A 14,208-nucleotide genomic window follows, 5' to 3' on the forward strand; every position below is an offset into this window, starting at 1 on the left:
TATAATCACCATACTGATAACTGTCAGTCTTATGGATCATATCATTTGCCCTTAAGCCCCTTCCCCTAGCTAATAAGCTACTTGACCACTAGGCCAACCATTCTTGTTTATGATTTTTCATATACTCAACATATATTCCTCAACCAGGACCAGAGCCAGCTTCAACTGAAGGAGAGAAAAACAATCAGGTATTGTGGTAGGCCCTGGGACCTCACAAATGTTTGGAGGGTAAGGAAATCAACCACAACTCAGCCCTCTATAACCATCAGGGGCCCAGACATAGGCTTCTTTCAACTCAGCCATCTGGCCACCAGGCCAGAACCAAGACCAGGCCTCTTGCCCGTCATCTGCTCAGCTGCTACGTTGGCAGCATGCCCTTCCCCCTTCTGCCTCTTGCTCAGGAAATGACATTCATATCAAATCTGAGCTGTTACCTAATGCTTAGCTACCTTCGATACTTAGAAGGGCATCATGACAACTTACTGGCCAACTGGTACAAAACCTCCTCCACTTAAAATCTCTGAAGCTTTAAGGTCGGAGACTGCTTAGGCTTTAGTTCTGTTCTCTCACACTCATCAATATCACCCATTCCCTTTCAAGTTCCTATCCCACTCTACCATCTTTCCTTCCATTGTGACCTATGTAACCCCATTCTATTGTCAACAAATAGCCTTTCCCATAAAACATCTTTCTCTTATACTTCTTACATCTCCTTGCAATTCAAAGAAACCTCACTCCCTACTCCACCTTTTCCAAGCCTAGAAGTATTTTCTCTCATGCTCTATGGAATACACTGGGCTAGTAGATGGATTAAGTGTGTTTCTTGCTTTTCATGGACCCTTCAGATCTTCCCTCTCTACTCAGCATCTTTTCTTCCTTTCAGGTTCACTCCAACCAGATGTATCACCCCATCTAGATGGACCTGACACCATAGATTTCTCATAAGCATTTCAAACTTAATAGGTCTAAAACAGAACTCATTAACTCACTAATCCTTAAACCTACCTCTTCTAAATTCCTAATGGTGGCCAAAGACAGTATTATTCTTGAAGTCTCTCATGTTTATAATGTTGGAGTCACCTTCAATTCTTCTCGAAGAAGACTCTTTTCTCCCTTCTCCAATTCTCCCAGAGCCCTTTAGACCTCCTTAATTCCCATATTATACTACTATTATCATATACCATCTGCATACACACTCTCTCATACCTCTTACTCATCTTGCATATCTACTCAGTCATCAATTCTATCTCAATCTATCTACAATACAGCATAAATAATGTTAATTTGTTTTTTCAGTCAGTATGTAGCCCACTGGGATGTTTCTATTTGAGTCTGACACCATTGGTCTATACCACAGCCTTGTCACTCATCATATATTGCCTTTGATTGAAGTTATGTTTTCAAACTTCTAGCAATTCTAATCCATCCTGTTCCATCCACTCGCTCACCTCACTAACTCAGATCCTTACTACCTCTTAGCTGGACTATTACCATGGCCTCTTAATTGTACTCCCTAAATACAGCCTTTTCCTTCCCCAATGCAGCCTCCACTCAGCTGCCAAATTGACATTATTAAAGCACAGGTCTGACCACATTATTCCCCTGATCAGAAAGCATCAGTGGCTCTTTATTACCTCTACGAAAAAAAAAAATAATACAAGGTCTTCTGTTTGGCATTTAAAGCCCTTCAAAATCTGGCTGCAGACTATGTTTCCAGACTGAATTCTCATTATTTTTCCTCATGCACTCTTCACTTTGGCTGTGTCGGTCCTACCTGCTGTTCTCAACACACAACATCTTCTGTCTGAGAGCCTTTACACAGGCAGGGTGTTGCTGGCCTGTAATGAGCATCTCCCTTCACACCTCCCCCTCTTAAAAGCTTTAGCTCTTCCCAAGACACAGTTCAAATATCATCTCCTACCAAAGGTCTTTCCTGATTTTCCTAATTGTTAGGAGCCTACCTTCGAAAAGTATTTTCTATGTATTTTGCATTTTCTTATCTGTATACATGTTGTTTTCCCCTCCCTAGTAGAATTTAAGTTCCTTGAGGGCAGTGGACATTTGGTTTTTGTCTAAGCGTCCCCAGTGCCTAGCACACACAGTTATATGTCCTTTAATAACATTTATTGAATAGTTGTTGTGCAGTCATTTTTCAGTTGGGTCCAACTCTTCATAACCCCATTTAGGGTTTTCTTGGCAAAGATACTGGAGTAGTTTGACATTTCCCTTTCCAGCTCATTTTACAGATGAGGAAACTGAGGTAATTTAAGTGACTTACCCAAGGTCACACAGCTAGTAAGTGTCTGAGGCCAGATTTGAACTCAGGAAGATATGTCTTCCTAACTCCAGGCCTGGTGCTCTATCCACTGAGCCACAGTGAATAGATAGAGAAGACTTAAGAGAAAGAAAGCGTTTAAGTCTTAAGTCTTAAAGGATGAGCATGATTTTTACATGAGGCAAAGTGCAGGGAGGGCGTCACACCCATAGGACATGGGAAATGGAAGAGCACTAAAGTGTGTTACTAGAGAAGGGAGTATACCACTTTGGTTTGGTTAGATCAGAAAGTAATTTACAAGACTAATTATTTGTGGCTAAAACGACAGATCAGGGTCAAACTGCTAAGTTAGGGGAGACTTTAATAACAATCTCCATGATAACAATATCATACATTGTTATGGTTCTTTACAGGTGTCTAAGTACTTTCATTTACATATTTCATTTGAGTCTCACAACAACCCTGTGAGTTATAGGGTAGATATCATTATCCCCATTTTACAGATGAGGAAACTGAGAACCAATGAAGTTCAGTGCCTGGCCCAAAGTTACATGGATGGTCAGGGGCCAAGCCATTGGACTTGTTATAGAAATAGAACCCAAGTCTTCCAATTCCTTGGTGACCTTTCTGTAACATTATGCTATGTTTTTAACATCATGGTAAGGAATTTGTACATAGGCAAAGATAAAATACAAATTATGACATAGTAGTAATGAAAAAGTATCAACGGTTTATGAGTAAAGGAATGGTATGATCAAAGTGTTATTTCAGGAAGATTAATCCAACGGTGGTGAATAGAATAGTTGGAACCAGAAAAGCCTGGACAGAAAGACCAACTCAAAGGATAGCATGCAGGTTGCAGAATGAAGATATAGGGGGCCTAAATTAGGAGGGTGGCAATAGGAATGGAAACTAAAGGAGAGGTACAGGAGAAATGACAATGACATAACCCATAAGGCTAGATGATTGATTGACATGAGGAGTCTGGGGAGGGAGAAGTCGAAGATAAATCTGAGCTTGCAGCCTGGGTGACTGGGAGCATGATGGAGCCCGTGATGGAAAGAGAGGCATGATTTTACAGTGACATGTCTGAATCCACGTAATAACACGAGTTATAATAGGCTTCCGCTATTTTTGAAAGGTTAAAACAACTGCATTTGCATGCATCATAGCTTAGAATATTGGCTTTTTTAATAACACCATTTTTCAAGATGCTAAGCTCTTTCCCCAGGCTTTTTGAATGATGCTAAATGTGCAGATGGAAGCTGCCGGGTCAGTGCTGCTGTGTCCAGCTTGTTGAACACATTTTCTGCACATGGGCAAGTCTGATTCCTGACTTGCTGCCCTCCAGGAAAGCCAAAGGGGTACATTAATTGAGTTCAGGGAAATACAATTGAGGCTGACAGCTAGTAGTAAGATGATTGCATTACCTCTACCTTGATGTTTGGGAAAGCTATTCTCTCATCCACTTGATAGAAAATGGTTTGACGGTTAGGTCAGTATGGTCTTTATGCATGGTGAACAGTGGTCTGAGAGGGAGGCTACTCGATTTCAATATCTGTCTCTCAATCAATCAAACAAATGAACAAAAAGCATTTATTAAGCACCTACTATACGCCCGGCACTGTGTCAAATGCTGAGGATACAAAGGAAGACAAAAATAGTCCATGCCCTCAAAGAGTTTGCATTCTAATGACATGTAAATCAGAACCATTTCAGTTAGCACAGAGCTTTTGCATGGCATACAGTGCTATGCTTTGTGTCTAGAATAGGAGTTATCAAGGGAAAAAAAAGATGGTTTATATCTCCCATTCACCTCCTCTCCATTCACTAGGGCACCACCTTGATCCAGGCCTTCTTCATTGCTCACCTGACCTAGCCTCCTCACATGGTCTCCATGTCTCCAATCTCTCCCCCTTTCACTTTGTCCTTCACAAAGCTGCTCCCTAAAAAATCTGCCTAAGGCACATATCTCATCATGCCACTCTCCTGCCTCCAAACCTGTGTTGAAAACATAATGACTCAAGGGTAAAATACAAATTCCTAAACCTGGTATTTAAGTCTCCACAATCTGGCCCCAACCTCCTTTTGCAGCCTTAAGTCACATTTATTACCCTGACAAACTCCGTCCAAACCTGTACTACCAGTGGTTTTCCAAACTTGATAGCCTGCCTCCTGTCTCTGTTTTCAAACAGGCTATCTGTCACTCAAGCCAGGAATGCACTGTCTGCCCATCTCTGCATTGCAGAATCCTTTTTGTTCCTTCAAGGAATCTTCCTTGATTTCCCCAGACAAAAGTCTCCCCTCTCTTCTCAAATTTTTCTAGAATACTTTGGAGACCATCACATTCTATCTTGTATAACACTTGTATGTGTATAAATGTTGCAACCTCCCTAGCAGAATGTAAGTTCCTTGAGGGTAGGTATTGTTTATTCATTTTTTTTTTGTATTCCCAGTACCAACAGAATGCCTGGCACACAGGACGCATATAATAAATGCCTGTTTTTTTGTTAAGATATTTCTTATGCCTAAAACATTCTCTTCCTCAATATCTTCACATGTTGGATTCACCAAACATTCATTAAATGCCAACTGTATGCAGAACACTTCGCTGAGCCCTAGGAAGAGAGTAGAAATAGGAGGACCAGTGAAGAAGTTATAGCAGTACATCAGACAGGTAGTGGTGAGGGCCTTTACTAGGGGGCTACCAACCTGCATCAGTAGAGGGAGTTTTCTCACATGGAATTCCATAGGACCAATGAAATTATAGGTCTCATACCTAGTCTCAATAATAGTTTGCATTTACAATGCTTTGCAGGTTGTTCAGTGCTTTCCCTCTGACACAGGCAGTACAAGTTCCATTATCCTCCCTATTTTACAGATGAAGAAGCTGAGGCTCAGGGATATGAAGCCAACTGCTCAGGGTCACACAGCTAATAAGCAGTGCAGCCAGAAGTCATAATCAGGTCTTCTGAGGCCAAATCCAGGACTTTTCCCACTAGATCAGGAGTTCTTAACTTTTTGTATATCAGGGACCCTTTTGGCCATCTGGGGAGGCTTGTGGGCCCCTTCTCAAAATAATGGCTCATGAAGAAAATGTTATACTTCTTCTAGAGGTTTATAAAAATAAAGATGTTAACTTTTTGCTCATCCAAGTTCATGGACCCCCTAAAAGTACAGTCCACAGATCCCAGGGTAAGTAGCCCTGCACTAGACCATGCTATGACTTAAGGGCCCCTTCTAGCTCAAACAGTTTCTGATTTTATGAAATCTGACACCCAGAAAGAACAGGTGTCATCATCAAAATGAGTAAGCAGCCATTTCTCAAAGGGAAGACCAAATTTTAAGTCATCAAAGTGTTCTAAATAGCTTGAAAGCCTAACTATATTAGATCAAACAGACCCATCTCTTGTCGAAGTAGGTTTAAAACAACTGCCTTTTGAGTCTGTGACCTTTAAAAATAAATCAACTCTAATCCCAGTCATTTGAAAAGACTCCAATCCTTGAACACCAGAACGATGCTATTATTCCACCCCCCCCCCAAAAAAATGCCCAACATCACTCCCTCCACCCATACACACATCTGCAACATAATGTTGAATACATGTCAGTACATCAGAACAAATTATTTCATCAGGGTGGGAACCCCCTCATAAGCTATCTATGGTTTACAGTCACAAATAGTTGCCTGAGACTCAGGGAAATTAAGTGATTTTGCCAGGGTCACACAATTAGAACATTAAGGGTTGAGAAGGGTTTTTAATTCAGTTCTTCCTAACTTCAGATCCAATGCTTTTTTTTTCCCTATGGCACAATTCTCTTATACATAATGAGTGCTCAAAAAAGTACTTATTGAATTGAACTGAGCTTACCACTGGGGCTCCCAAAGTTCTAACTTACATGTATGATCACATTGTTAAAGACTCCTGAAGAGCCACCCAAGGGGGTACATTTAGTTGTTGCAATTTCTGCACAAGATAGGAATATGGAGAAATTGTCCATATTGACTGTAACTCTCCTGAAGTCCTGTGTTCCTTCAGGTCTAAATGCCACCTGACAACACCAATGTTGTAGCTTTTTAGAGACAGTGTGATGCAGGGGTAATTATATCCTATAGATGCAGTGCAGTGACAGGCAAGCCAGGCTTGGAACCCAGGAAGCCCAGGGTTCGATTCCTTCTACTGATACCTGTATGACCCTGGACAGGATGTTTAGTCTCTATTCTATGTGCCTCAGGTAACTCAGGATAGAGGTTCCCAGCTTGGGATGTATAATCCCTCCAGAAGCTTATGAGAGGATCTTCAAGGGATATGGGGACTATCTGGTAAACAGTTATACTATTAAAATTAATTAATTTATTTTATTTCTTATATGAATGGGACACTAGAGTTTCCTTCTTTTCCTAATAAATGTAGTACAGAAAGGTAGGGGGCAACTAGGTGGCACAGTGGATGGAGTGCTGGGTCTGGAGTCAGGAAGAAATGAGTTCAAATCCAGCCTCAGACACTAACTATGCAACCCTGAGCAAGTAGGGTGGCCCAAGCAGCACAGTGGTGGAGTGGATAGAATACTGGGCCAAGAGTCAGGAAGACATCTTTCTGAGTTCAAATCTGGCCTCAAACACTTACTAGCTGTGTGATCCTGAGAAAGTCACTTAACTCTGTTTGCCTCAGTTTCCTCATCTGTAAAATGAGATATAGAAGAAATGGTAAACCACTTCAATATCTTTGTCAAGAAAACCCTAAATGGGGTCATGGAGAGTCATACGCAACTGAAAACAACTGAACAACAGGCAGGGAGACCAAAAGCCAACGAATATGGAGAATTATCCATGTGTCCTGTTTTGTCCTAGAACATCACCACTAAATCCTAGTCCTTCTTTCCTGTTTATGTTGACAAAGGGAATTTCCCATGATAAGGAAGGGGTGGGTAAAAGGAATAAACATTTATTAATTGCCAGCCCTGGAGTCAGGAAGACTGAGTTCAAATCCAGCCTCAAACACTTACTAGTTATGTGACTCTGGACAAGTCACTTAACTCTATTTGCCTCAGTTTCCTCATCTGTAAAGTGAACTGCAGAAAGAAATGGCAAATCACTCCAATATCTTTGCCAAGAAAACCCCAAATGGGATCATGAAGAGTCAGACACGACTGATTAACAAAACAACAAAAACATGCCAGGCATTGTGCTGAGTGTTTTATGAATATTATTTCATTTGAGATTCATAACAGCCCTGGAAGGTAGATGTTATTTTATAGTTGAGGAAACTGAGGCATAGGGTAAATGACTTGCACACTGTCACACAGCTAGTAAGAGTCTGAGACCAAATTGGAACTTGGGGCTTCCTGATTCCAGACCCAACACAATGGCCACTGACCTACCTCGCTGCCTCTAAAGAAATTATTCTATATCTTATAGAGAAAGGAAGACCGTCTTCAGTGTTAGGAACCATGGATTTTAGTGCCAATTCTGCAACTCTGTGTCCATATCCATATCCTTCACCTCTCTGAAGTCATCTACCTTACAGAACTGTTATGAGGACACAGTGAAGTAATGCATAGGAAAGGCCTCTAGAAATGTAAGGCACACTAACAATTGTTATCCTTATACTGATACTCCTAAAAAGAACAGGCTTTTTAGACAATGGTGCCGGAACACCCACATGTCCCATATCGGGTAAACAAGGGCACCCTGAAGCAGCTGTGGGCTGCTGTCATCCATTCATTGTACAGAAGTGGAAGGAATAAGCCCCACATCTTCAAAATCCAGGCTTGTCCCAGAAGTGCTCCAGATGTCTTGCAGACTGCCCTGGAGAGATGTGTATTTTCAAAGTTAAATGAGTATATTTATATTTCTATGAAATAGCTCTACCCACTCCCCAGAGATATTAACAGCTCCTTCTCTTAGCTAAGTAGGTTTAAAACATGGCCTGGCTAATGTTGTGAGCTGTAAAATGGGGGCTCAACATAAACCTTGAGAGAGAAATGAAAGTCGAGAACTTTAGAATTCAACAGGACCTTAGAGATATCTAGTCCAAATCCTTTTTAGAGATGGGAAAACCAAGTCCCAAAGAAGTGAAATGATTTGCCAAAAATCAAAAATGTGGTTTCATGATAGAGTGGTAAGAATTTTGGGGGGAATCAAAGGATGTGGATTTGATTCCCAGATCTATCACTTATGCTACCATGGGCAAGTCTAAGACTCAGTTTCTCCAACTGTAAAATGAGACTACACTCAGCTGTTGTGAGAAAAGCATTTTATATACTTTAAAATATAAACTGAGTGTTATTATTGCTACTATGATTTTTTAAAAATACATGGCAGAATCAAGACTTACAGATGAGTTTTTTTATAGAGTGAAGAAAACCCAGCTTCCCCCACAAAAGGAGTGGCAAACGAAGTGGCAAATGTTGTTGTCGTCAGGGATGGTAGGTGTGGGGATTTGTTAGTATGTGGTCAAGTACAACATAAATCCTAGGTTTTGATAGGTGAGTTTTTAGCTTATTTAGCCTAAAACCAAGCTTCCACATCATTCCGGGGCCAATAGCTCCAAATTATGCCATATTTCCTGTGGTCTTCATCCTTTCTTTTGGCTATCAACAACTTGTACCTTACTCCAGGAGCCACCCAGGACTCTGATAGGTGAGCTTTCTGCTTATCTTGTCTGAGATAAAACCTCTATTTCCCCTATCTCACCTGGTTTTTCTTTATGCATAGTCTTACCATAATAGAATGTAAGTGTTTTGAGGAAAGGACTCTTGCTTGCTAATATTTGTACTCCCCAGTACTTAATACAATGCCTGATACATTGTAAAAATTTAATAGAGACAGCTAGGTAGGTCAGTGGCTAAAGTGCTAGTCCTAGAGTCAGAAAGATTTGAGTTCAAATACAATCTTAAGACATTTGCTGTTTGACCTTGGGCAAGTCACTTAAGGCACAGCCTCAGTTCATATATATATAAATTATAAAATAAGGGATAATAAGAGCACATAACTCCCAGGGTTACTGTGAATCTCAAATGAGATAATATTTGTAAAACACCCCACAGTGCCTGGTACATAGCAGGTGATGAATAAATGCTTATTTCATTCTTTCCATAACACATGCACTGTTTATCTATCTTAAACACTTCCAATTCTGAAAAGGATTTTGGAACAATTCTTTATGCCTCTGTAGACACATTATATTTCATTAATTTCAAAGTAATAAGAAAAAATCTGCAATGGAAACACACATATTCACGGTCTTGCTTGTCACATTACCTTTCTGAGACTAAGTTGCCTCATCTGTAAAATGGGGATAGTAGCACCTGAATTATCTAACTCACAGGTTTGTTGGGACAGATCAAACAAGATAATGTATATGAAGGAGCTTTGGAAACTACAAAGGCTATATAAACATTAGGTGTCATTATTCATTCATGTTAACAAGAAGATTTCATATTTTATTTGGGACTGCCTCCAAGATTTTCTATAAATGTCCCACAATGTATGTTCTTCAAATAAAAATGAAGTATTCTTATATAGTACAATAAGGTTTTCTAATTTTCTCACATGTGTTCTCTCTTCTGATTCAATTCAATTCAGTTCAACAGAATTTCTTTATTAACTATGTAACACACATTTGTGCCAGCCACTGGGAATACAAAGGCCAAAACAAACAAACAAAAAGCAGTCCCTGTCCTCCAAGAACTTACAGTCTACAGAGTGGGAGTGGAAGAGGACAGATAAACAACATTTTCATACAAAAGCAAATGCAAAATATTTGCAAAGTACAGTCTATCTTCAACATTAGCATGTTTAACCTTTGTGACTTCAAGCATTTGAATGATTTTATTAGTAATCTCATTTTCACTTTTGCATTGGCAATGTCATTCGTGGCTACACACAGTAGAGAAAAAAACCAAGAAACCACGCTGAGTTTCTATCTGCAAAAATGAGGAAAGTATTCATAAAAGTGTTTATAAATACACTCCAGAAAGTGCTAAAGCAATCTCTCAAGTGCACGATGACGACGAGGAAACTGAAGAAATGGAAATGAGCTAAGTTTGTGGATAAATAAGACTGTGATTACCCCTGCCCTCTTCCACAGCACTAGGGAGGCCAAGCAAGCATCCTGCCTGTGGAGAGCTCAGACAGGGGCATGTGCTTTTCATTGGGGAATAAGTAGTTTAACCACAGCCTAAAGGGAGATTATTGGCAGGTTGCCCCTTTCTCTTTTTTTACCTCGGGGTCCTTCTGATATCACTGCCCCTACTCCTGCCCCTCCCCTTCCCTGTCCAGTCCAGCATTGCCGCTCCCCTTCCCTCTATTTTAGGGGTTACTTCATGGTTACTGTGTTAGGAAAAGTGCATATTACCAGAATTAATGTTTTGTTATAGAGAAATGTATGCAGAAAAGTATGTTTTCAGCAATCTCTAGCAAAAGACAGTCCTGATGATGGTAGGAACCTAACCCCCTATTTTCCATAGGTTCAATGTATCAACACACACTTTTTACTTTTGTGCTGTTTTCCAGAAATGTTACACCCTAGAAAGTTAAGGATTGACTGTAAATACAAAGTAATATGGGGAGGGAGAGTAAGAAGAGCTCTAGCAACAGGAAAGATGAGAAAAGGCTTTATGTAGGAAATGGTATGAAGCTGAGCCTTGAAGAGAGCTACACATGCTAACAGGCAGAGGTGAGAAGGGAGAATGTTCCAGACCCAAGGGACAAACAAAGTAGGAGATGGAATATTGTGTGTGAGTTTGACCAAACTGAAGAATGTATATGGGAGAGTCATGGGCAATAAATCTGGAAAAACAAATTGGAGACAGATTGTGAAGAGCTTTAAATGCCAAACAGAGAGGTTTGTATCTTATCCTAAAGACAAGAGCGGCCCACTGAAGCTTCTTAAGCAAGGATCAAGACTCAGGTTTTAGGAATATTAATCTGGCACCTGTGTGAAAGACGGATTGGGGAGGGGAGGGGTTGGAAGCAGAGAGACCAGTTAGGGTTCTATTACAATAAACAAGGTTGAGAGGTGATAGGGTACTGAACTGGGAAGGTAGCCACATGAACAGAGAGGAGGGCAGATGCAATGGATGTTATTGGGACAGAATGGAAAGAAAGACCTGCCAATCATCATATGCTAGAGAGGAAAGAGATTATAAACCTCACAATACACCCCTACTCCCACCCCCCAACACCTTCCATTCCTTACAACTTTCCCCTCCTAAGAAAGTAGGCATAATAAATATGATGGTTCCCATTTAAATGACTTGACCAAAGTCACAAATTTTTAATTGGTCTGACCTGGACTTGAAGCCAGATTTGCTGATTCCAAGTCCATTATTTTGACCATGTCATGCCACCTCTGAATCTAAAAATGTTCATATTATAGCTTACCGATTCCATAATGAATCTCTGGAAGAAAAACTTGAAAGCCTTGAGGCTGAAGATCTCATGTCTCAGCCGTCACCATCAGAAAGTTACCTACATTGGAGGGAAAAGTAACAAAAGAAACTTTTTAGGCAACAGGAATGATCTGTGATTTTCAGCAGTGTAGGAAGCTGTCTCTAGTGACACAGATCCAACTGCTATGAGTCAGCAGGTAAGTTCTAAAGAGATGCCTGAGGCACACAGAAGGGAAGGGATTTGCTCACTAAGTTTGTAAATCTTAAAGGCAGGATTTGAACCCAGGTCTTTCTTACTATATCATGCTATTTCTTTAGCTTTTTTAGTCCACTTGGCATTTTTAATTTGGTAACCGGAGCTCCTAGTCTAGGAATCTTCCAACAACAGCAGAGTAGCTGTGAAGGAATCTGAAACAAATAATGAGACTCTAGACTTCCCAGCTTGATAGACACACTCAACCCCAAGCTGCAAGGTTCCTTCAAGTCCCATGATTCTATGAGATTGCAGCTGGTGCATTAGCCAGGAGCAAGCCTTGCGCAGCTCACATGAGCCTGGGAGTTATTCTTGGGTTCTATTTCCAGCTCTACCTTGGGTGGCATTTTGCAAGTCATTAACTTCTCCAGACTTCAGTTTAGAACCTGGCTCTCAAAACACACTGGCAACATCAACAGACACCTGCAGGTGTGTGCCTACCCAAAGGCACCAAGGACAGGCTAAAGCACAGGGGTTTCTCCCATAACAGAAACCAACATATAAAAACTGCCAGGTATATTCCAGGGAAGCAGCTCTGTAACATGGAAAGGAATTTAATTAATTTGCAAGTAAATACCAATGTTTAATTAATTGCAATTTGTTCAGAGCTATGGAAGCCTGGGATGAAAAGTATTACATGAGGAAATGGTTTCAGCATGACTTTTGGGGGATGAGGAGTAAAAAAAAAAACAAAAAACCAATGAATGGGGAGGGAGAGAACATGGCAGAGAACCACCTTTTTCAATTCTAATTTCTAGTCATTGGGTTCATGATCCTTGTTCATAACATAAGGTCTGCTCCAGTCTTTCTCTCCTTAGTCTTCCTTTTTTTTTTTCCTGGTAAGATATGATAGAATGTCTTGGACTACTTGCCTTCTTCACACACTTCTGTGCTCTCCTGCATCCTTACCTCTGTATACTCAGTTCACAGTTCCTGGAATGCCTGCCTCCCTTTTTTGTCTGTTATAATCCTACTCATCTTACAAGTCAAATGACACCATGTCCATGAAGCATTATCAAATCTCAACCAGAAATGATCTCTCCTCCCTATGTATCTTTGTTTATACCTCTCCAAAGAATTAATAACTGACATTTACATTGTACTTTAAAGTTTACAAAGCTCTTTACACATATTATGGTATATTGGTTGAAGGAACTGAGCATGTTTAGCTTAGAAAAGAATAGACTCTGGGGACGTGATAGCTATCTTCAAATATTTGAAAGGCTAAGATTTGAAGGCGGGATTAGAGTTGAACTTTTACCCATAAAGAGCAGAACTGGAAGTGAGTGGGTGGTAGTCAAAGAGACCAAATTAGCCTTGACTTAAGACAAAACTTCCGAACAATTAGAGCTATCCAAAAGATGAATGGGTTGCCTAGAAAGGTGGTGGGTTCTACTTTGGACATCTACAAGCTAAGGATGGACAACTCTTCGTCTAATCTATTACAGCTGTGATTCCTTTTATGTACGGGCTACACTAATAACGGCTAAGGACCCTTCTGACTCTCAAATCCTGTGATTCTGTGAGCCCCATCACCCCTTTGAGGGAGTTAAGCGACTTGGCCTCTGTCACACAGGGTCACAGAGTCAGCAGTGAGATTAGAACCCAGGTGTCCAGGACTCCAAGGCCAAAAACCTATCTATTCCCTCATTTTCATGTTCTATTTTGCATTGTACTAATTTGTACATATTTATTATTTCTTATACTACATTATAAGCTCTTTGAGGGTAGGGAATCTCTTGAAAAATATCAGAGTTGGAATAGACCTCAAGAAGTCATGTAGTCCATCCTTTACCGGAAACATGAATTCCCTGTAGAACATATCTAACAAGTGGTCATCCAGCCTCAGAAGATGTCTTTGAATCATATATCCTTGTAAATTCCAAAGACACAGTACTTTATACATAATAAGACCACGAGAGCTTGTGGTTTGTCCTTCGTTCGCAAAGATGACCATGACATCAGGAAGGTGATGCCATGACTTGCAAGTAAATTGGCTTTAAGTAAGGGAGAGCTGTGCCAAGTCACCAACCTCACTTTCTCCTCCAGAGTCATCTGGGTCCAATGGCCAGATATTGATCAGGAAAACTGGAGATGGTCCAGGATGCAGTGCAAGACCTTGGCCTTTTTAAGCTAAGGTCTTTCTGAGTCCTCACTTTGACTGAGGCAATGCCCATTCAATGATTAAGCCTGTTTAAGAAGTGAGGAAATGTTAAGACACCTTTCAAAAAAACACTTGTCATAGGCTTCTGAATAGTAATTGGTCAGAAGCCCATGACAAGTG

The 14,208-nt window shown here is 40.5% G+C and overlaps 1 protein-coding gene across 1 annotated transcript in view; it reads right to left on the reverse strand.

Annotated features, from left to right (window-relative positions):
- Positions 1 to 14,208, reverse strand: part of LOC114030650 (arf-GAP with SH3 domain, ANK repeat and PH domain-containing protein 1) — a 482,413-nt gene that overhangs the window by 430,722 nt on the left and 37,483 nt on the right. The window contains exon 2 of the mRNA XM_027845496.1: positions 11,664 to 11,750. Coding sequence (XP_027701297.1) covers positions 11,664 to 11,722 — 59 coding nt within the window. The 5' untranslated portion in view covers positions 11,723 to 11,750. The remainder of the gene's footprint in view (positions 1 to 11,663; positions 11,751 to 14,208) is intronic.

Source organism: Vombatus ursinus, unplaced genomic scaffold, assembly GCF_900497805.2.
Source record: "Vombatus ursinus unplaced genomic scaffold, bare-nosed wombat genome assembly UNPS02014973.1, whole genome shotgun sequence".
Lineage (NCBI taxonomy): Eukaryota > Metazoa > Chordata > Mammalia > Diprotodontia > Vombatidae > Vombatus > Vombatus ursinus.